The sequence below is a fragment of the Ammospiza nelsoni genome, chromosome 3, assembly GCF_027579445.1.
Source record: "Ammospiza nelsoni isolate bAmmNel1 chromosome 3, bAmmNel1.pri, whole genome shotgun sequence".
NCBI lineage: Eukaryota > Metazoa > Chordata > Aves > Passeriformes > Passerellidae > Ammospiza > Ammospiza nelsoni.
This window is the reverse complement of record NC_080635.1, coordinates 70,617,036-70,642,198: the sequence shown is the minus strand read 5'-3', so window position 1 is coordinate 70,642,198 and position 25,163 is coordinate 70,617,036. Positions and strand designations below refer to the sequence as shown.

Genomic DNA, 25,163 nt, shown 5'->3' with positions numbered 1-25,163 from the left:
TGAAATATTTTATATGTCCAGAGATACCAAGAATTTTCAAATCATTCATGGCTAACTTGCTAACATAGTTTTGACGTCCAGTTACCAGTGAAGACTTTCTTACCTCGCTTTTCACTTTGTCATGGCTGCATGAAAAGCTATGGCATAAATCCATTCCCATTTGAAAGCAGTTTACTTAGTATATTTATTTCTAGCTACAAAAACTAGAAGTGTTGGAGATTTTGAGCCACACTCAAAATAAAGGCTAAACATACTGAGACTACCTAGCACATACCACCACTAGCTAAACTACGTTATTTGCAAGTGTGGGGTTTAAAGCTTCACACAAGGAATTTTTTATTAACTTGTGAAACCAAATTTCATGCTAGCTACATGTCATTTTGGAAATTTAGAATGTAGCTGTATAATTCTTAGTTTCATTACATTACACATTAATTGAAACAAGGTAGTGAAATTCCTGCTTTTCAACTACAGTGGTGAAAAAATGAACTTCAAAAATTTGCATGAACTTCTGCATGTGATTTGACAGTATAAGCTACAAATTTTCCAACTGGTATCTCAAGCTGCAGTGACCTTTCACTGCAGAACACACAGTGAAGAAAGCACATGCCATGCAAAATAGAAAAAAAAAGAAAAGAAGCTGCTACTCATATTTTGAAAGGGAAAGTTCCAAAAGTGCATTGCCACAACAACTACTTCAGCACACAAACTGACAGTTTATTTCTTAAGCCTATCTAGAGTACTTTCAGAGCAAATTAACAAATCTATGAATTTACAGAGTGCAGAAAAAACAAGTGTCTCAAAACTGGATATTTCTTTGTTCTAAACGTTAAGTCCTGAGTACTGAATCCCCAATTCAGTGACCTTATTTGGAATCAGTGAAGGAAACAGACTTGTGAACTGAAATCACTTTCAAAATGGCTAATAAAAATTACACAAGTTTAAAGAAATAGATGTGATATTTAAGATGTAGCTCACCCAAACCACAAAATTAAAACTCAAGAACTTCACTTTAGACACTAGTATAAGTTTTGATCCTGCACATCTACAATTCAGCTTCATTTTCTCACAATGTCAAAAGGGGAAAAAGGAAAAAAAAGTCCTCATGGTGTTGGTACTAAGTTACTGATCCCTTTTTATTTTGGGGATTGTTCCTAAAACTGTTTGGACTGTAAATTGCTGAAGCCATTGCACAACACCGAGCAGATGTTTAGTGCTGGACTTCAGTTTAAATTTCTAGCAGGTGACTAGCACTGCCGCCACAAGCACTTTTGGTTTGTCCTCCTTTGTTCTACCTCCAGTTCCTTGCCTCCCCCCAGCAGCACAGGATGTAAACACAAAAGCAAGTTACAAAGAGTTAAAAAGTTATTACTCAGCCAAGCTGTGATTCCCGTCCACTTTTAGCCTGAGGCGAACCTAGGCTAATTAGACTCAGGTTAACCTGCAATGAGAAAAGGTCAAGCTGCATTGCATTATTTTGCATTTGCTTTGGGCTAGATGAATGCACATTATTCAGTGTTCACAGCTCATCTTATGAGCAGTAACCTCACGGCACACCCTTTACAAACAATTCTGGTTTTAAAACTCAATCCCATGTGTTGAGATAAAATACAGTTACAGTAAACTACCCCTGGCAATACAATGGCAAAAATCTGAAAATTAAACATGCAGTTTTGCTTTCCTGGTCCTAAAAAAACCCCACAAACATTGTACAGCTAAATTATTATTTAGCTAAATATTTAGCTAAATGTATGCTAAATTTATTTAGCTAAATATATGCTAAAACCATGGAAGGAATTAACAGAATTTCCACTGTAAGCACCACTGGGAGACTGTTTAACATCTGCCTACCTCTTCTCATGTAGGATTTAAATTTACTTTGTTGAATTGGTGGAAAAATGACACTGTTTTTGTAAGTGTAGATTATCATTTCAAGTGAGATACTCCTACAACCTGCACCCAAATGAAAACTGAAATTAATTTTATGACAGCTTGGAAAGTTTCACTTACTTAAAGAGAACAGACTTTTTTTCCATTAAAGCATCCTTCAGATCTACCAGATTCAAATGTCCATTTTGTAAGTATTTTATTCTATATGAATCCACACATGTCTTTGGAGGCCCCAAGGTGAGCTCAGTAGTCCACAACCAGGAAAAATCTCCTCTGCTCCTGGTCAGAGGTCTTCATTTTTTCATTTGGAAAGCTGTTGCAGAAACTTTTGAACAATATGCAACATGTTGAACAGCATAAGGTGCTGCAGAAAAAGCAGAAAAAAGAATGGGAGGAGAGAAAAAAAAGTGAGGAGTGAAAAGTGTTTTAAGGGAGTTGGTTCTTTGTCTGCAAAAGAAGTATCTGTTTTTACAAAAATCCATCAAAACATCATCCCATCAGGCCACAATTCTGAATACAGGGTCTCTTTGAGGGTTCAAGAGAAAGTAAGAGGAAATGAGAGTGGTTCAATTTACATTTTAACTAGGAATCCACACAGGCAAAGCCCCCTGTCTCTCTGGCTCCAAGGCCACAGAGCAATCTTCCACTTATATCAGCTAGCGCTTCTCTCTTTGGCTGAGTGAAAGCTGTGTGTCAGGAGAGTGGCTCTCCACTAGAAAAACAAATTCAATTTTAGGACATTCACTACTAGCAGGATTCCCACAGACATGAATAGAGTTAAAACAACGATTAAAAAAATATAGAAAAAGACAATAAAAAAGGCACTTCACTTAGCTAGTTCTTTCTTTTACAAGAAAAGACAAAGAGTGGAGTAAAGCCACAAAGAAGCTAGGAGATGAAACTAAAACCCTGAACTCAGTCCAGGTAGTCTCTTTCATAGCTATGAAAGAAAGAATAATTCCTTTTTTGTCAAATTATCTTACCAGAGTTGAAGAGAAAAGTCTTTTATCTCCTTCTATGCTCTTGCTTTGGAAGAAAAGTATCAAAATGTTGACTATATAAGTTGCTACAAAAGGACCCTACTGCATGGATTTTTTAAAATGTCACTTCGTTCACTGCAATCCAAGCACAGACAGAACAAGTAATGACTATACATGTATAGCTCACTTACAAAACTAATTATTGGTGCTAATAATGTCTAGAGCAACCTTCTGAAATTCTTGCAGTTTGCCCAGTAGGTTCATCCCTTAATAAGTGACATGATGTGACAGACATTCAGCACAACGCGTGAGGATTTGACTACACCATTCCCATTGTGAACACTAACTCACTGCTGCACTCTTGCAGGCTGCACTGAAAACCTTCCCCACCTTGTCGGTGTGAAGGACTAATTACATCACTTAAAATTGAGAGGAAACTCTTCTAATCAAGGATCAACTTTGGCATCTGCTTTTACATTCATCCTAACCTCCCTTTCCCATACGCACACAGGCACATTCATAGGCAAATTCTTTCAAAGAAAATCATTCAAATTAGAGGAGAACTTAGTCCAAAAGTACATCTATTTTCATTACAAGAACTTGCCTAATGGAATTATTCTCTTCTCCACAAGCCTTTGGAAATAAATTGAGACTGAGCTTATATACATACATAAAGCTACAGAACAGTAAAGAACATCACACATATCCTTAAACATATCCTTCTGCTATGCCCAAACTGCTCTACTGATCTCAAACCATTTATGATTTCTACTTAGATCTAATAAGCAACAACAAATAAATACTGAATTCTTTTGGACTTTTAAAATATTCAAAAGGACTTTTCTTCCCATAATGAAGCAGAACAGATGTCACATGCTACAACCTGCTGTTTGAGACTGCTCTTTATCCCTGCGTGCTCTCTAAACACCAGTAATAGTCTAAACAAAGATGGAATCAAAACAAACGGGACACAAGTGACCATGAGAGTCAGCATTATCTTGCAGATTAAAATATACAAACACAAGAAGTGGAGTTGCGCTTCCATGGAGAACCATCTCATCACACATGCTCTCATATAAGCAGATTTCTGCCTCTCAAATGAAGAATGCCAAAGTGCCCAATGGCAACATTCCTGTAATTTGTCCATTTAGCATCAGCACCATTTCTACATGCCTTTCTTTGTGATAATGCTCAATCTGCATCAGAAGTTCACTTCCACATTTTATCATGTTTTGTTCTATATTTTAAAAAAGGGCAAAATAAAAACACACAGCATTCCTTGGAGAACTCAAAGCCAGAAGTCTACTTCTTCAATACACATTATGTACAAAGACCGCACATACAATACAGCTAGGATTTCTATTTGTTTACTTTCCTCTGGTGGCTTGTTGGAGCAGTAATTCACTTCAGGACTTCATTTTTAGTCTGGTTCAAGCAAAAGAATTTATGCAGAACTGCAAAATTCTTTGAATTATGAAACATAATACTATTTAAGTTGCTACAAAAGGACCCTACTGCATGGATTTTTTAAAATGTCACTGGCTTTAATCATGCCAGAGAAGCATAATTTTTCATTAATATGCACATGCAGTTCTGCTACAGCTTTTTTCTTTCCTCTAAACAAGAAAAAGCTTACTTCAGAAGAACGTCCTTACAAAATAAGGTCTTGCCTCCTTCCTGGTCCTGCTACAGTGCTTCTGTCTGACTTTCATCATCAGAACAGCTTCATGAGTAAAGATACTCCTTCATTGCTGAAACCACTTTACTGACCCAGCTTCGGTTATGCAAGTCTTGGTGTCTCTTCTGTGGTGGTGCAAGTATCTGGGGAAAAAAAAATCTACTCTCTTTTTCTAAGAGAAAGATTAAGAGAATCCTTCAATTTAAGTTCTCACAAGATCAACCCTTTTTGCCTCACTTATGTCTCAACTTGTGTGGCAGCAAAGTCTTCAATGGACCTCTGGTATTTCCCTCCCACATCCATTTCCCTACACTGATCCAAAATGATCCACTCATACAAATGAAGTGACTACTGAACTTAAGATTCAGTAGTGATGCCTGCAGACCTCAAACACTGTTGGCATGCATCATTCATCTCCCTCCTGCACAGCTCCTCAAAGAAGCACCCATTGAACTTACATAGCACAGGATGGCACAGGAGGTGTTTTCTATAGCATTCATTCCCCATGCTCATTAGAAGGGCTGTCCACAGCACAAACTTTGCTACAGACATTGACATAGTAAAAACTAACTCCTGTCAGGCATGCAAACACACAGGCTTGAAGCTTTTGTTCCCAAGTCCATGATACCCCAAAAATCTACATGATTCATTTTCAGTGTACAACAGTTATCTACCAGAAAAATCCCAATGACGGCTTAAGAAGTCCTTAGGCCCAAAGGGACCTACCTCTCTGGTGAGACCAGTCCTGGGGAACGTTCTGCTATGTACAACTCACTCCAAAGGGCTCCAGTATGCAAGAAAGCACTGCAAGCAGCCTCAGCTTTCCCTCTGCAGCTTCCTGCAGCCTTTCACACACGCTGAACTCCAAACAGCAAGCACTCTGAAGATTAACAACAGACACCTTAGCTCTTGGTGTGCTGCAGAAAGTCAGCAGAGAAAGAAAGATAAGATTCAACCTATGGCAGCCAGTGCTGTCGGCATGACACATAACAAGACCCTAAATCAACTGGTGCTCCAGAAGAACTGCAGGCTTTGTGCCCAGGAGTATCACATTACAATAGTCAGGAGAAAAGTGATGAATAGATAAGTAATTGAGGTCAGGTCAGCCTCTGACAAGGGAGAGTTTTCTGTCAGCGAGAGGCAAGAGAAAACAGTCTTTGTGAATGCTAAGCTCTTGTAGAGCAGATGGGGACGCTCCCAACAAAGCCACATGCCAAACACACGGCAACTTTGTAGGGCTTAACAATTTTCCAGATACCATCACCATTATCACCTCCATCTTACCCACATTTGGCTTCAGTTTGCATTCCCTCTTTCCCAAAACCTCAACTTTGATTCTTCTTGGTGTTATTTATATCCTATCCTTTCAGGTATACATCATTTGCCTACTGCCAAGCCACACATCTGCAGTCAGCTTGCCTACTGGTCTGTAGAGAAAAGAATTCCCCAATACCAGAGACCTAGCAGGGGAGCTGCAGATTTACATCTTTATTTCTGCTATGCACCTTTACACAAATGCCGATGGAAGGAATATCAGGAAAATATTTAGGATCCACCACTCCTCTCTGAAGAGACAGCTTTCAAAAAGGAAGCAAGGCCAAAGAGCCAGTCATCCCAAAAATGGTTCCTAATGGATGTGTGTTTTTACATGACTGATGTTTCTCTCAAGAAGTGCGAAGAAAGAAAGCCTGGTTCAGCCACCTGCTACTGCAGAAGCAGAAAACAAAATGTGTGGAGAAGCCTCATGACACAGTGTCTTCCCACCAAACCTAATGCTGCTGAAAACGAATTGACACATACATTGTTATGTAACTCAGCATGACAAAGAAATTGTGTTTCTTCAGGTTTTGTTGGAGGTGACACTTTCTTCTTTTCTTACAAAACACTGCAAACTGTCACTCAAATTTCTATTCCTCTGCTCTCCCTGCCTGTTTCAGTAGTAATCCTGCAGATGGCACTAGGGACTAAGAAATTTCTTTCATTTTTTTTCTTGTCGGAGGTCTTTTACTCTGTATTCATTTCATGTTCATTGAATTGTACCATAGAGCTCATCTTTTAAGCATCTTGATTACTTCAAATCGATAAAAATTACCCTGTCCTCCTGCTGCACCTTTAAGTCTCTTAGGAAATTTCTGAAAAAAAAATCCTTTATTCACCAAATATTAGGCATCTGTAATAGATAGTACAAAATAATGGATGGATAACACCAGTAATTTAAGTAAAATGGCATATTGAACAGAAGAAACAAAGTCTATTATCAACACATAAGATGAATAACAAATAAACTCACATAGACAGAAATGTAACTTTAAACTTAGGATGGTGCACTGTTGCTCCTTTGAGATATCCAGAAGAGGAATTCATTCAAATTTCATCTTTCATGCTTTCTATGAAGCTATTCCTATAAAAGTTAAAATTCACTGTTCCCATAGTCATCTGTGGCTTGATTATCTCACAGGATGCAGGAGACTCATCTGAATTGGAAAGATACTTCTTGCTCAGTGCACCTTTTTTAGGTAGACAGATGGTACAGCAGTTTCAGAGCAGAAAGTTAAGTATCTAACAAACAGCTGGAAGATTTTAAGCATCCCACCTACCCTGTCTGGGAGGGCAGCCATTCTCATCTCAGTTTATCTGAGATTCTCCAGACAAGGTATTTTAAAAAGAGCATTGAAATGTATTCAGTTCCTAAGGCAAATTAAATTTCAGAAAACATATAGAGGTGACTGAGTGTGACCTCAGCTATCATTAAAAAGAAAATAGATCTGTAATCTTCTCTTTTAATGGCCAAGATAAAACCAGTTGCTAAAATATTCAAGGCATACTTGACACCTATTCACCTCAGAAGGCTAGACAGCCTGTGAAAGACAGACACATCCTTTCCTACACTGATCTCTACATTAACATGAAATGATGATGAAATAGAGAAGGATTGCTCCTGCCAGATGCCAGCAGTTGAGCTCCCCTACTGTCTCAATCATTGACTGAGAGGGTAAATAGAGAACATCTAGACAGAAACCTGAGCTCATAATTTAGAAGTTCTACTCATTGGCTGCTTGCAGAACTACATCATAAACAAAACCAATGTGCAGTAACAGCAAAGGACAACTACAATGTGCAAGGCCATTCACCCACATTTTGGAATCAAGGAGAGAAACAGAGAACTGTTTAAGCTTTTTTCATTTCAGCTAAAAGAAACCAGCAGAGAGTTGGAGGTGCTGCAGAGTTTAGAAGCTGCAGAGTTTAGAAGCTCAGCTGCTACTTCAGATGCAGAGACAAGAGTGTCCTTCCAAACTGCCAGCACGAAGGGAAGTAGTCACTTCTCCAGAACAAGGCAGCTTCCATAAGGAACCTAAATATCATGCACTGAGAGTGCACAATAAACCACCTCCATCAGTGAATTAGATCAAACAGAAAACACATCCAAAATGAAGAAAACACCTGTTTTTTTCCTTCTCCTGGATTAGGAAGTTACAGCAGTTCACAGAAAGGTGAGACCAACATCATACACAGCCAAAGCACAGGAGGGACGGGCAAAAGCAGGGAAGAAATGAGCATCACCTCTCCCTTCTAGCAGCAATGGCCAGCAGACCAACTCAGCTGCTTGTGAAACCACAATTTAAGATCTCTCTGGCCAACTTTGCCTCTTGAACTCAACACAATGAGCCTTAAGCCTCTTGCTAAAACTATCCTACTGCATCACTTAAGAGCCAACCCAAACAAAAAGATCTCTTGCATGCTTTCTATGCAGTATATCCAGAAAGATTTTCAGTTAATAAAACTGTTTATCTACAAGTTTCTCCTGAATCATTAAAAAATAAGCTCACAAAAGTATTAATCATGTTCTTGTAGATGCAAAGATTTTCTTTTCTGCCTTAAATTTTTTTCTTCCCAAAAGAGGCAATTAAAACTCAAACAACAATAATACAGCAATAATAAATATAGCTTATGTATTAATCCTATGCAGAACAAATGGGATTGATACTAAAATGAGAAAAGGAAAAAAAAATGTTTATTTCTGAACTCTAATGTCTATGTGGGTCATTGACACAGTGATAGACACAATGGCCTGACACAAACAACATTTTCCATAACAATCCTCCATTTCAGTACAGCTTTAATTTGTTGTCCTCAAAAATTACATTTGTGTTTTTCTTGCTGTCTCCCATTTCTCCGCTTCTACAAAGTTCTTTTGAACCAGAAGATTGATAAGCAAGAATGTAATAACTAAGGCAAAAATAAAAAGGAATAAAACTAATCAGAGCCCACTATAACAAAAAACTTCTCTTGCCAAAGGAAAAGTTTTGCAAAAGTTTTAAGTGAAAGAATTGTTACAAGAGCCAATAAAAGATTTCAGATGAAGTATTAAATCCCTCAGCAAATCATGAGTCTAAAACTGAAATCAATTCACTACAAAATAGAAAGCTAATACCTGAAATATTTTTAAGTCCCTACCAACTAGGAAAGCACTTCCAATTCCTGCATAAGTGTATATGCAGCATGCTAATGCTGGGTCATTTGCACATTCAGACACTACCAGGACTTCTGTATTTTTAATTAAAAGGTTCTTCTTCCCTGTAGTTCTTCTAGCATATTATTCATATTCCTTTTGAATTTAAAAAGTTACATGGCATTCCTTTATGTATTATATGTTCTCTGAAGATTAGTATGAAAAACACTAAGTATTTCCAGCTTTACTTGACAGGTACATGCTGATGCTGAAGAAAGGCTGTCAGACTGTGCGTGCACAATTCAGAATGCACTGAAGACAAATGAAGTTCATGAACTGCTGTCCATAAGGGGAGCTGCTTGTCCACTGAAATACATCTTTCTGTTGTTTTCAATTTAAAGTTATGAAAAGAGCATGTACGGTTCTTAGCTTTCAAAGCACTACACAGCCAAAAACCTCTTGGAACCACTGGAACGCTCTGGATGCAAACTGGAATTGTTTCATGTGTCTTTAACAACCTCACTGTGATGAGCCCTCAGTGTGCACACACTCCACCCTGACTCCTCTTCAATCTGCCTTCTGTAACATCCACCTCTTCCTTTTCCTTCTGAAATCCGTGGGCTTCTTTGCCTCCCCGACTCCTTCCTCCCTCATTAACTGCTTCTCTAATAATTTAGTGGTAACACTCCAAATCCCTACTCACTAGAAAATCTGTCAGGAGGCTTTTCCTTTGCTTGAAAATCTACTTTGCCCCTGGCTTGGCACATTTCATCCAAGCTGCCTGGTGTTCTTTTTGCCATTATCAAGCAATCAACTGAATCAACTTTTGCCAAAACTGAGCATCAAACTTCTTTCCCAGTGGACCTTATGCTTTTTTTCTTACTCTGTATAATATATTTCAGCTGTTAATTGAAAGCAATATAATTAATAGCAAAATAGATAACTGTGACTTTAAAAAAAGCCAACACAAAAAACCCCAACCAAACAAAAATAAAACCAAGCACCTTTTCAACACTTTCATCAGCAAACAGAAGTCTGCATCTAGTGCATTCAGACTATTTGCCTCAGGCAAGCAAGACCTCTGCATGGTATGTCATCATTATTTTGTGCTTTAAAAACCATCAGTGGGCATGCTTCCTTAAAATAGCATAGAATATTGTTACCTGGAGATTACCTTCTGCCTCAGTCTGAAAATGTGTTAGGACCACTTGTGCATGGAGCAAAAAAAAATAAATCAGGTTGGATGCAACTTTCTTTACATACTAAATAAACAAATACTTTTCTTTTTTCATAAGATGCCAATAAAAAGTTCCCATTTACTTAGAATTGACTTTGAACATCTTCACAAATAATGTTTCCAGTATTTTACATCCCAAACTCAATTTCTGTTAATAGCCTAGTAATACTGAGTTTGAAACAGCCAAAACAATCTTATATAATTTGTAGTGAAAAAAATTAAGCATTTTCTGAGTTAACTTCTAATAGTGTTTGAACAGAGGAATTCACAATAGCAGATAGTAAAAATGTTTAAAAAAATCACCAAAACATCCCAACAAAACTGAAGTTTATCAGTTGCACAACATCATGGTTAAGTTCCAATCACACGCAATTACCCACACTGAAGTTTTTCATGAGCTTTTCAGTTAATATTTCAGCTCTTGCACCCTGGTAAGCAGAGGCTCCAGGCTAGAACACTGACTTTTTTGGTTCTCTAGGGGGTTTTCCACAACACAAGGACTGTGAAGCAGAACATGAACACATGTTCTGATCTCAAGGCATCTGGGGCATTATGCTCCTGCCATGTTCTGAGTCCATATCCCTACGTGGTGCTGTGCACACCAAGCTGCCACAATTTGCCCAGGAAAAAGACTTGCCAACAGCCACACAGACAGAATGAAAACCCAGCCTGGGCCTGCCATGTGAGCAGTCACCACTTGAACCACTGAATGCTGGGAGAGCACACCAAGTCCAACAACTGAACTCATCTAACTTAGCATCCCACTTTCAAAAGATACAAAAAATTAAAATATTTGATAAAAATTTAATTACAGGATAATTTTGTTCTCTCCCATTGGCTGCAGGCATTGAAATCTGGTATTCTGGAAGATTATTAGAAAACTAAAAATACTTGCATATTAAAAAAAGTATGAAGATGGGGATTTTAAAAGAGACTCTTTTAGTGATATCTCTCCCATAAGATACTGTAAGAATGTTCTCACAAAAGTCTTTGCTAGAGGCAATTTCTCCTCGCTCTTGTTCTTCAACTAGCCTCCCAAAAATTCTTTCAAGTAATTAACACAATTAAAGGCACAATGATGAAAGCTAACTTAAAAAAAAAAAAAAAGGGAAAGGAAAGGGAAAAAAAAGTTTAATGTCTGAACTCTTTACCCTACTTTATTTTGTGAACGTATTTTTTATTGTAACTTAAGACACTACAAAATAAATTGCAGCTTGGCTACAATAGTCACACATGGGAAAACACAATTTAGGGTTGCTACTTTCTCTTCTTCATAAATCAGTCCCGGGCTCAGTTATAACACATGCCAAATATGACCTAAATGTATCACATCTTCAACAAGTAATCATACACGAGAAGAGGAAAATGAGCATTGGTTCAATCCTCACAGCCCACAAGCCAAGAATTAGGTTACCTTCTTGTAATTGTATCTAGTTATATACATACATGAGACAGAGTTTAAGCAAAAGGAATTCATACTGAGATCAGGATATGAAATTAACACCAATAAACCTGGCTCCGTATTTTGCACATTTTCTACAAAATTTCATACATCCAGTTATCAGTGCCTCGTTTGGTTTCACATTTAATTTCTGTGGTCCTCAGCAGCTTCAGAAAGCAATGTATTTCAATGGGTCCTAATCTTTCTCTTCCACAGCAGACAGGAAAATATGTTTCTGGTGATATCTTCTAACTGTCCAAGCTGATCCCTGAAATGCTGGACACAAACCAGAAATCAAAAGCAAAACAGCAGACTTGTTCAACGGAGCAGGATACAACAGCCTATTAGAGAATTATGCAGCAAATATTATCCCTCTCCACTGCTAACATAGTAAAAGCTCCTCAGGGAACAGCTTAACTCACCTGTAACTTAATTTAAAATTTAAAGATTTAAAGCCTAAAGTAATTAATTAAAATAATTTAGATCTCTTGTGAAAGAATAATTCATCACTCACAGGGGAAGAATTTAAAATTCTTCACATCAACAAATGATGATGTTTTTGAGGTAATCTAATGCAAAATTCAATTTTTAAATAAAATTACACCAGGTATGGAAACACAATAGGCTACCCACACCATAACAAGCCTGCAGGCTTCTGCCTTTTGTGTCTCAGTAGCAAAAATAAATATTCAATATTCTGTGAATTCATAAAAATCATAAAAGGGAAATTTAAAGCTAAAAGAGATCTAGCTCACTCTTTCTTTAACACTGTCTAGAGCTAGACTAGCTCTGAAATGTTTCTTTAGTATACAAATGAGGAAAAGGGTTTCCATTCTTGATATGGAAGTGTAAAAAAACATCTCCAAATTATTCACAATAAAGCTAGGACTAAACATGTATAATGTCTGACTATCTCATGTCTTTAACAGTACACATTTGAAATTACAAAACAGATAAAACTTGCACAACATGACCCCCTGAAGTGGAGGGTTTTTTGGTTGGTTGGTTGGTTGGTTGGGGTTTTTAAACCATACAACTACACTCTCCCAGATATTAGCAACACCTTCACAGGTTTCACATTTACATTACACTCCATAGCATGGCAACATTAATTCTATGTAGATTTAAAGTGCTAATTTGTCCTCCAACTTCTTCAATGTATTTTCTTGTTTCTCTAATGCTTACATTTATAAGAAGGGCTTATATTTGTTTGTCTCCAGATCGAACACATGGGAACAAATCTTGAAAGCAAAGACTCTATACAACATCAGGGACTTTTGCTTTTGAATGCCTTTGGAAAAAAAAGAAGATTGAAAATTGTTTCATGAGGATTAGTGGCAGTAGTTGGTAAGCTTTTCAGTTATTCATGAGCTTAAACAGATTTCCTTCACAATGTCAGGACAATGGTTCTTCCTCTCAGTAACACTCACTGCCATGGTTCCTTGTCTACCACTCCTTTTACTATGGCCATCGACAATGAGGACAAAGGCTTAAATGGCAGATTTCCTAAGGCAAACCAGTGTGTACATGACTCCCAAACTGCCCAGTAAGACTTGTTTACCCACAGCTCCATCATGTGAGAACATGAAAACAGCTTTCAATATTTAATACCTACATGCACACCAAGGTAATCTGAAGCTCTGGTACCACCCAAGGACAATATATTAATCCAGACTTGGTATTTCTAGGAAGTAAATTCACCTAGCAATTGTAACAGAAGAAGGAAAGAGAAGGGAACAATTATTGCCACGAAGATCCCTCAACTCCTAGTTGCAATGCATTTTTACATCTTAGCAGCTACCTGAAAAAGTTTTTTTCTAAATTAGCTATTAGGAAGATGGAAAGAACACTGGGGATTGAGGATGAGACCTGTGAAAATTAGAAATCAAAGCCCTAAAATGAAAACATATTCAAAGGAGCTAACTGCAGAACATCTGTGCAGGCAGAACAAAACAGCCCATCCCATTTCGGTCCACACTCTGACACAGATTGTTACTGACCACCTTCATTCACAGTTATGGATGCACATTGTGATTGTGAGCTGCTTCCTTAAGAGAACAAGCCTGGCTCAGGCCCAAGGAGCAGCTCCTCCAGGCTTGGATCACCATGCACACGGCATGGAAGTGGAGGGATGAGGGATGCACATACTCCCAATGTCAATCTCACTGTTGCTCTGGGAAGCATCAGAACATTGTGCTGCAGCATGGCATCCACCAGCAGTGCTATGTTTGCATTAATTAGAAAAAAACCCCACAATCTCTTGAAGTTTCATTCATGATTTTCAGCCACTAAAATTTTATCATTCCCTGACAAGGCCTGGTAAAAGATTTGGAGAGATTCAAGAGAACTCTTGAAGTGTTAGAAGTAGAAAAGCAATCAAGAAGGTGAATTTTCAGTTGGTGCTTTATTTGAAAATAAATTGAAACCAGGAAAAATTAACTTCAGCCCTCTCAAACTGTCACAGGAATGAGGATGACAAGAAAAATAAGAAAGTATAACCTCACACATCCCCTCAAACAAAACTGTGTGTTAGGACATAAACTCCAGCCCTGTTCCCCCACAAAAACCCACGGACAGAAATGCGATCCCAAGTGATTCACAAACAAACAAATAAGGCCATGTTTCTGTTGCTATAACATAACACACAGTACTTTTTTTTTTCCTCTGATGTAATTCTTATAACATTATTTTGGAATCTGACTATTTTAAACTTGGTTGCTATGACACGTTATAGTCATTAGATGGATTCATTTCCTACTTTCCAACTGGCAAGACTACTTGTTTCAGTTTTATGAAGTTATATCACGGACAAAGGACACATAAAACATACTGTAAATTCTAATAGTAGAAACTCCTTTAATGCCTTCCATTACTTGAATAAAGGAAGGAGGACTTCTGCCCACAATTACTCTAAAGGTAATCTCCATGCTTCCAGCTTTCTCAAGTTTTCTGAGACTTATTTCTGAAAATGGTCTTTTCACATTATTACTCCTACTGAGAGACATCTGATTTCTTGCAGAGTCTGTCAATGACTCCCATACTATCTAAACTTACAAATAATCAGAAAGTGACATTCTGCTAGTAGACAATAAAACATGGAATACAAATCCCCACTGATATTTCTGGTTTTAACAACTGGGGATGAAGAACAGATGATGAATTGGCCCATTAGTGTTTCAGTATCACTTCCACTGGGCAACCATGAGGTTTGGGGAAGACTTGTTTTTACTGTAGATTAATTTTTAATAACTGAAATATAGTCATACCAGACAGATCACATTCAGAAGCCAACTTCTAAAAGAAAACCAAATAGGAACTTCATCATGTAGCATTAAAATCACCAAAATCCTTTTAAAATATGCACACAGTATACCTTCATATTCACAAACCACATTAAATAGAAAGCATTTGGAAATCAGAGACTGGAAGGTCACTGGAGTAAAAATTTTACCCTTTTATAACAAGCATGAATATAAGATGCACTGGTATATCAAAGGAACCTTTTAGATTCTAGCTTATGAAAATATATGAATTTCCATAATAGAAAAACACAGTGGCTCTGTCATATTCAATCTCAAAACTCAACACAAATTTAACAGAATAACAATGGATCTTTAGGGAAAAAACCCCCACCCACTAATAAACATACGCTAACACCGTCATTTTTTAAATGTGCAAAAGAGGCGATTTTTCCACTTGTGGCTTTGCTTGTGTCTTTGGCCTAACAATTTTCATTTAGCTCCTAACAAGTTGAACTTTCTGTTAAGTCTGATTAAAAGCAGTCTTACCCAATCAGATTAGGGTGCTTCTACTACTGCCTAATCATTCATATGACAAACAGCCACAAAGAGTGTTGGCACAGACCATTTCCCCTCAAATTGCCTTAATCTTGACTATGCATTTGCAGGATGGGTCTCCACAAGCACAGCCTGCTACAAACCCAGTCCTACTTTATGACTGAAACATAGAATATTTCTTTCTATACTTTTTTTTTTAAGTGCAATAGGTAATCTATTTCCAGGAGCAATGACAACACATAGATGTATTGACCCTTTGATTATGATTATTTCATGGAGAGTGCTGAACAGGCAGTTAATGACAAAGATAGCTGTCATACAATTAGCTTTGCACTATGAGTGTGAAGATCTAGAAAAGAAATAATGGGAGATGTTAGGGAGAATTATATTTTTCTTTAAAGAGTACAGATCCTATAAAACTACTTAATTGTACATGTTTAGGGGCAGCTATCAAGTCAATCAGTTCACACTTATAGGATCATTTAACCAACAAATAATCAAAAATAATTTACACTTGATCTCAAAGAAATCTACTTCTAAAGGCAGTACTTTTTGAAAAAAATTGGAGATGAATGCTAAAGGGTTTGCCTGTTCATATTTTTAACTAGAAAAATAAATCTGAATCAGCAGTGCCATGGTGTAGGACTTCCTTCCCTAGCTGGGAAAAAGGAGAGGAACAAAAGAAAAATAGATGTAACAAAGTATAAACTTTCACTTTATTAAGAAACAGAAGATTACCTTCAGGACTTTCTTTGTTTTTCCCCAAAATGGAAGAGCTGCCATAGAATAGAACCAACTAGTGCTATTTTGAAGAAAGGAATTGGGGGAACAAGAAAGGAAATTATAACAACCATCACTTGTAATTTACATGGAAAAGAAATGAGAAAGATGAATGCAAAAGCTGGAGCTCCTGATGTTTCTTTAGGAATAGCTGAGGACTGAAGAAAAGATAAGTATGGCTCACCTGAAGAACCACCAGCAGCTGAAAAGGTCCTAGAGTTCCTCAGTTAAATTAAGTATTGAGGCAAATTTCTAAGCCTTATCTATCATTGTAAGTAAAATCCAGGTAGTTCACAGCATGTGTTTGATAAAAGCTCACATATATAATGAGACTCAACAGTTTTCCTATATGAACCGTCTTTCTTTCCTTAAATGTAATTCTTTCATTCAGCAACAGAGAAAAAAAAAAATCAAGCTAAAGTGATTGTCAATGTCTGACAATTGGCAGGGACAATTCAAGGACAGCAAGCAGCTGCTACAGATTTTAAACTTATTTTTTGTTATAGATCCAATTTTTAAATTCAGTGTTCCTTTATAGTCTGGTAGGTTTGTCTCTAGCAGGAGTTCCTTTAGGGCAAGCACTGCAGACAGTCTGCCTACCCTGAGGGAAACTAAGACACTCAGATGTGGGGTAAAGGAAAGATATTAATAATTTAAGACAGTGGTCTGCAACCCCTAGGACAAAGCAATAGGGTAAGTATGGAAACACCTAACTCCCGAGCTCACATTTGTCCTCCACGAACTTGTATTTTCCTCAATGGATTTACTAAGTGCTGCAGAGGATACAGTGTTACCCATGTTTTCTGGAGGAGCTCTGAAAATGCTCATGGTTAATGACACCTCCCAACACTGCCAGCACCTCCAAAGCAAGGAGAGAAGTCCAACCAGGAGGCTGCAGCAACAGAAGAGGCAGCACAGCAGGGAAGTACACTATTTGTAAGCTACAAAACACTGACCTCAGAGACAGAAAAAGCCCTGGGTAAAGTACTTTTTCCATTATTCCTGTAAGGTAAAGAGGTTAACTTCACATTGCCAAATAGAAGATTCACAGAGTGAAAACCACTTCCAGTAACCCAAATATTAATTTTGATTATTCTTTGACATTGGTTCTCATTTTCATTTTATAGAAAGGCACCTCATTTTGTATTTGGCAACTCTCTTCAGTGTTACAGAAGGAATTATTTTGAAACTATTTCCACTTATTCAGTACTCTTTTCCTGCGTTGAGCAAACATTGACCTAACAGTCATTCACCAGTCCATTAAACTTGGTATTCAATATTCACATGCATTATAATATCAATTGTATTTGAAAGCAGGAAAGAACAGATGTGAACTTTAAGAACTACCTTCATTTCTTCACTTTGGGCACGCAGTAGCCTACAAAGTGTTCTCCAGGTGTGCCATACTACATCCTTTCAAGGCTGACTGGCATTTGGATCTGGGCATTATACGTTCAGTTTCTCTGTCACATCTTGAGAACACAAGTTTAAGAACTCCCGCAGTCTTTCATTTAAGCCGACCAAGTTGTACTGGAAGTTCTACTGAAACCTTCAGACTCCCTATGCAAAATACCAGAAATTATCAATATCACAAAAGCATATTAGTTTTCACTGTAAATAATTCCATTAGAAAATCCCAAACAGAATCACCACCTACTTTGAGTACACTTTGTTTACAAAGATCACCCTACATGCTGAAATAATACATTCTTCATAAGCACAAAAACCTGGACTCAACATAGATATTTAAATGAGAATCACTGCAAAAAACCACCATTATTCAAGTGCACAAGAGTTTAACTAGCAGCCGTGCTTTTGCACCTTCATGCTGCAGGTTTCCTACTCAGTCCTACTTTGCTTATGGTGGCAAAATATTCATCAAAACTAAGTGCTGTAACGTACAATTAAACATCCTTTACATAATTTTTTCTACACAAATAGTGTGAATGAATGAGAAAACAAGAACTCAGCACCACTACAGCTGAAAACCCATGATCCTCACAATGGCTACCTTGACTTCTTGAGCTAGCATTTACTAATGCAGTATGTGTGTGTGTGGATATAGATAGACAGACAGGCACACATGACTGGCCAATATGTTTTATCTTCCAGACTGAGATTATCACCTTCAAACCCAACCCAAGTGTAATATTTAAAAGAAAAAAAAAAAGAAAGAAAAAAAAAGGAAGCTAAGATCCCTTGAACATGAACTGTGAACCTGAAGCCCGAATGTACAAATATTGATGCAGCTTTCGTCTACTGACACCTCTTCAAAAGAGCAGCAATATCTGATGGATCTCACGTACTTAAATGCTAAAAGAGCATTTAAATATATATGAGCATAATATTTATTGTTGGTGGAAAAAACTATTAAAAAACATACACTAGTGAAAGTAACACAGGATGAGAAATGAAATACAACATTTGGAAGAGAGAACAAACAGCACATATCTATTCCTCCAATTCTACCTGATTACGGCATAAAGGAAGAGTGGGACGTACAAAAATGGATTCTCTCTTCCTCTTAACGATACAAGACAGTATTAAGTGGTGGCTGACTGAGAACCATAGTGAAGCCCACAGGGACAAGGAATAATGTGGAAGTAATCAGAAGGAAAACTGCAGTCCATATATGAACGCGCAATTTCTTTCATGTCTTTTTACCTTCCAAAGTTAACTTTACCACATTAGCTCTTTGTGAGTTCGCTCAGCCAAAATACACAATAAACCAGTTTTGGTATTCAATAAGGTTTGCTTGATGGTGGTTATGGTAACAGAAAACCCTAGGGAGTACCAGCATTTCAAAGTTATGTAACATGATGGAGGTTTTTCAAGTCTATCACAACTGACTGGGAGATACTCACAAAACCTAACTTAGCTAAGAGAGGCCAGCATTCCTTGAAAGACAAGCATTTCTTGTTGGGGTGAGTCAAACCAAGAATTTAACTCTGGTCCTTCAATCAAGTGGAGCTCTCCTGAAAAAACCTGTTTCCACTAGCTATACACAATGCTTTGAGAAACAGTCTTCCTGGACAAAGCCAGACTTCCCATAACCAGTATAATTTGCAAATAGTATCAACCATGTCAAGCAGGAAAAGTATTTCTAGTATTTCTTCATTTCTAACATCAGCACTAATACTTTCTGCAGAAGTGTCCTGAATGCCAGCTGCGGTGGTCAGTGCTTCCAGGAAGTCAAACACATTTCTGCAGTGAGCACAGGAAACGACACAGCTGCCACATCACAGCTAACATCACAGGCATTCCGACCAAAAATCACATCTCTGCACTGCAAAAATATCTTTTACAAAGTGTTATAGCAGGCTGAAAGTAGAATAAAATTTAGTGAAAGCCAATGTGTTTTAACTTCTAATCTAGCAATTGCAGGAGAAGGACTTTATGACCCACACCTGTAACAGATTAAACAACTCAGTAAAACTTTAAAGACTGTAGTAGAAGTTCAACTTTGGCCAGACCTTCTGCTTATCACTTTGAGTGTCCAACTACCTGCTGTTTTCAGAGAAAGGCACCTCATTAGCCACTGTCAAGTAAATAGATGCTATCATTTTTCTGGCTTAGAAAATAAAAATTAATTAACATTAGAAACAAGTTGCTAAAAAGCTACTCATAGTCACTCACAGCAATTATAAAAGAGGACAATTTTAAGGTCACCATTCTGTTAAGGCAAAATATGAATTGGCAATAACAATGTCATCAACAACAGGCTGGAACAAATGTCTGTGTCTACGCTGAAACTGGTCACCTGCATAGGAAGGCAGATGCATGCCACACCTGGAGTTACAAGATGTGTTATGAAACTAAGCTGTCTCAAGCTGATAAAGAAACAGAAATATCAAGAAGCCAGTGTTATCAGACATCATAAACAAAAAGCAAGTCATCTTGAAAGTACTCTGGACCACATTATTGGGCCTTAAAATGTCTAGAGATCTACACTGAGCAGGCTGCAACAGAACAAAACCTGGTCTAGCCAGTCTTTTTATTTCTGTAATAATACAGGAAAACTGTAACCATGTCTACTTAAGCATTTATCACCAACAAACAATTCTGACAGAACTAAAATATAATCATTCCTCCCGCAGGCTAATGAGAGAATGGCTGGAGCTAAATGGTATCCCATAATAATTTTACATGTAAGAAGTGTTCCATTTCATTTAGTGATATTATAAAAGTGATGCATTGGCCATAACATTTACTGTTTACAATCTGCAGCAAGCTATACCCTCCTCAAGGGAGATTAAGTAATCAAGAAAATGTTATTCACACTATGTATTTGAGAAAAATAGATCACTGTGCCAATTACAGACTCTTTCCTATACTAAGAAGGATGTATGCTAGTCTAGAAAGGAGACAGGAAAGAGAAAAGACAGGAGATTTGTTTGCTTCTCAAGTGAAAAGGAGGTCATACAATCACACACTGAAAAAGTTTTGCTTTAGTCCAGCAAAGCCTGAAGAGGAAAAAAACCAGGAAACACTAGTTTTGAGTAGCTGCTGAAGACACTTCATTATAACAAATCTTAAAGCTCTGAAAAACCATACAGTGACTCACAGCACTACAAACAGAAAGATCCAGTAGTAGTCAGATTGCAATTTTGTTTCCAGAGTATCCATTAGAGGCAACTATTTTTTTAAATGATAGCATATCTTTAAAGTATTCTTTGTTAATACTGCTTATACAACATTTTCCACTAAAAGATCACAGTGATCAATACAGACTGCAGTGAATGAAGTGCAACATCTCCAGTAAACAGATGCTACATTATTCATTTCACAGATAAGTAAATGCAAGCATGAAAAATTAAGTGACTTGCTCTAGTCAGAGAGCCAAAAGCACAGCTGTGAATCTCATCCAGATACCCCAGCTTCCAATGATCCATTAACCACTAGACATTAGCCTTTCTAAAACAAAAAGCAACCTTTTCCTCACATTTTGCCCTCCTTCTAACAAGTCTGGCAAAGCTAGTACAGGGGCTGTTCACAGTGGCTGACTTTTAAGAAACCAAAATCTTTGAAATAAACCAAAAATTATTAAAATATAAGCTCAACTTTACCAGATGGATTACAGAACTCCCAAACCCATCACTGCAGGGCTCAGTTACCTGTCTCTGCCCTTCCAAGAGGAGGGTCAGCAATAGATCTCAGATTTAAAGTTGCTGGCCAGACACAAGCTTGGTGGGAGGTATCAGGGTCACACATCATCCCAGAAGAACACCTGCTGCAGTCTGGATTCACAGCAGGCACTTACACCCAGGAGCTGCCAGTGCTGCATCCAAACAAGAAGAAGAAATGGATGGGATCATCAGGGAAACGTATTCTGTCCCAACAGCTGCTTCTCCACATGTCCTGTCTCACAGGCACAGATACCTTTCAGCTGCCTTCAAGGCTCTCGGCACAGGCATTGCATTGCAACAGCCCAGTGACCCAAAGCTTGGCAAAATGTAAAAAACACTCATCAACACCCTGGTTACACTAAAGGCTTTCTGTGTGGTGGCAATTATGTCCTATGCTGTCTCAGCTCAGAACTTGCTCCATGCAGACAAGCATTGATAGGGAACCCACTGCTTTAAGAACCCTTAATGGTCTCAGGAAGACTTCAAAAGCTGACAAAGCCTTTAGGCAGGAAGGGAGGGTAGACACAAAACCACTGATGACAAAATTCCACCAGTCAATGATGATTAAAGAAAATTGTTTAGACCTGACAGCAAGCAATCAATTTGATTGTCACCACTTATAACCTCAAAAATAAATGAGCAGAAACTTGAGAAACAGCACATGCAACTAATCAATTTTACAGCACATATTTTTCAGTAGTTTCCACAAATACAAAAGTCTCCTTAAATGCTGGAGTACTTCTCAGATATATATAGCATTTATTCACTCAGAGATTAGAGTTCCAGAACATATCAATCACTTAAGTATTTTTTTAAAAAATGACCAAATAAAATATTTTAGATACCCTTGCTTTAAAAGTGTTGTCTGAACACACAACAGGAAACCTTTATTACTTTTTAAGAATGAGTAATGAGACAGATTAAAAGTATTTTAAAAAATCCTAGTATTGAAAAATCATTACCTGTTTTCTAAATTGCTGTGATAAGTCAGAGCATAGATCTTCGATTCAGAACTAAAATCACTCCATTTACATTGAAACATACAACACTTAAATTTCAGAAATAAATTATCAAGATCATTGAGGAAGCATATGGTCAAATTTCACCTTATTGCAACATCACACCATAAAACAAGGTGTGCAAGGTACAATTTGTGCATTACTGTGGGTGTGCTAAAACTTGTCAGCAGGATATAAACTCTTCTTACAGCACAAAGGTCAAGGCCATTGGAAATCTATCTGCAACAAAGCCCTTGGAAATACCAGTGAAACCAAGTAAGAAGGTCCAAAGTAAGGGCACAGGGTTTCAGTTTATGTGAGTAAATACTTCTTCTTTCCAGCACAACCAATCAGTTTAGTAGTGTACTCTGAAACACATATGAATTTTTAAAATTAATGTCTTTAATCCTGCTGAGCCAGGGCATGAGTATATCCCTACTGCTGTTCCACAAGCCACAGGCTTACAGAATTAATGCAGAAGCAGCCCACTTAAAATAATAAAAAAACCCAACAAACCCTTACAACATCACAGCTCCACCACAAAATTTCCAACCATGCCCCAAAATTCTGCATTTAAAATTCCCAAACAAACCAGTAACTCTACTACACATGACACAGACACTCTAAAGTTCCACTTTAGCACTGCAGGTCTCTGTGACACTTCTGTGACTGCAGAGCAAACTTAAGAGCCCAAACACATTGTGCTTCACTCCTTCTATTCCCTCCATTCCATCAACTGACATTAAAATGACAGAAGAGCATTTTCTTCTCATCCCTCCCCTTTATCACAACCTTCAGTTATAAAAAGTTCAACAAAATCCCCTCCACCACCATTTTCTAAAGTCAGGTATTTTCCATTTTTATTAACAATTTCATTTCTTTCTTGCAGAAAAGTCTACTCAATGCCAATGTCTAAATCCCCCTTCCTCAAAATTATGTTTCTCTAAAAAAGCTGTTTGTCCCCTGTACTCATTTTGTTCACTCAAGACAACCAGATTTAGAGACAGAGAGCTTGAAAACAAATCTTGTTTTTATATCGTTACAACACTGTGGATTTGCCAAGGACCACTAAAGAGCTACAATTTCCAACAAATGCTCATTTTTGTCTTACACCTGTTAAAAAATACTGTGCATACTAAACTTGGATTCTATTAATGTTGCTATAGCTTCAGTTATAGCAAACACGGATCAACCAAACAAAAACCACCAAAAACTCCAAAACCAAACAAAAACCACAATCAAAACACTCAAATCCACCACCAAAAGTGAAAAATTGCACTTTTATTTTTCCACTTCTATTTTTTCAGAAAATTGCCCTTTTATTTTTTTCGTTCATTTTGGTAAGCGTCTGAAGTTTTATTGTGTATAAAACTCACTGCCAATCAGTTCTTGTTTTACAGTCAAAGAAAACCTGCTCAGCAATCCGAATTTCTGCTTGGGGGGAAGGAATGCAAGACTTCCGTTAGTTTGCCTTAAGAATGAAAGAGTGGATACACGGCTTAGCAACTCTAAGATTCTCAACACAAAAAACTCATAGCTCCCAGCTGGATATTCCAAAACACTTGGTGACAAAATACACAGTTCCGAGCAGGTAATTTTAAACTGAGTAGCCTCTCTGCTTTTCCCCTTGTTTTCATTACAATATAGTTCTTAATTACAACAGAACTCAACACTGTTAGCGAGGCAGCCGCACTTTTCAAGGGAGTTTTCTTTTTTTCCCCCCGCACCGCACGGGGGAAGCGCCGCACGTGGCGTCACAGGGAAGCAGCTTCCGAATGACAGCGGCTAACGACGGGGAAAGCCGGTCACGGCAGGGAACCGAGCATCCCGAGCGGAGGCGAAACCTCCCGCCCCGAGGCAGCCTTGCCCTGGGGACACCGCTCTCACGGCACGAAGCCCAGAACTTCGCCGGAGCTCTGCCGAGGCCCCCAGCCCCGCCGTGCCCGCACGGCTCCCACCGGCGCTTACCGGGCGGTGTCGAGCAGCGGGTGCTTGGTGCCCACCAGCTTGCGGACCTGCATGGCGATGTTGCTGAGCTCGTCGCTCAGCAGGCACCGCAGGCTCATGAAGGACGTCGGGTACCCCACGATCTTCTCGGCCTCCGACACCACCTGGCTCCAGGGCGGGCCGCCCGAGGACAGGCACCGCAGCCCGCCGCCGCCACGGACCCCGCGCCGCAGCAGGGCACCCCACATGCTGCCTCTCCGGGGACGCTCCGCTCTCCCACTACGAGCTCCGGCGGGGCCCCAGACGCCGAGCGGTCGCGGTCGAGTCCCGCTGCCGGAGGAGCGCCCCGGCTGTATCCTGGCCCGCCCTGCCCGTACCCCGCGTTCCCCCCGGCGGCGGCGGCCGCAGCGGGCTCATTGTGCCCTGGGGGCGGCCATCTTGGGCGTCGCAAAGCACGGCGCGCCGTAAAGCGAGGGCGGCGAGGCGGGCGCTGCGGATGGGCGCTCTGGTGCCCGCAGGCAGGAAGAGCTGCCCGCTGTCCTCCGCCCTCAGACATCGCGGGGCTACAGCGCCGCCGCTTCTCTTTCCAGTCTGTCCTTGTCCTCTCCCAGAGCCGTGGCGGAGGATCCCGCTGGAGGGGAAACGCTCTCCGCACCTGGTGCGGGCTCCCGGCTGGCCGCAGGTGCCCCACAGAGCGGGATATGCTCTGCCTGCGCCCGGGTTGCTACAGCGGCCAGAGGGGAAGAGAGGTCAGGTCCCACCTAAAGTGTTTGGCCCGTAGTCTTCAGCTACTGAGGCATGATTTCTGTGCAGCGGTTTGTTTTTTTTTTTTTTCCCCA

The 25,163-nt window shown here is 39.0% G+C and overlaps 1 protein-coding gene across 2 annotated transcripts in view; it reads right to left on the bottom strand.

Annotated features, from left to right (window-relative positions):
* PDSS2 (decaprenyl diphosphate synthase subunit 2) overlaps positions 1 to 24,712 on the bottom strand; it is a 110,834-nt gene extending 86,122 nt beyond the window's left edge. The window contains exon 1 of one of the 2 annotated variants that reach the window (XM_059468973.1): positions 24,346 to 24,712. In XM_059468973.1, the coding sequence (XP_059324956.1) occupies positions 24,346 to 24,572 (227 nt within the window). In that variant the 5' untranslated portion in view covers positions 24,573 to 24,712. The remainder of the gene's footprint in view (positions 1 to 24,345) is intronic. The other variant, XM_059468972.1, reaches the window with a different exon arrangement.
* Positions 24,713 to 25,163: the final 451 nt, after the last annotated feature.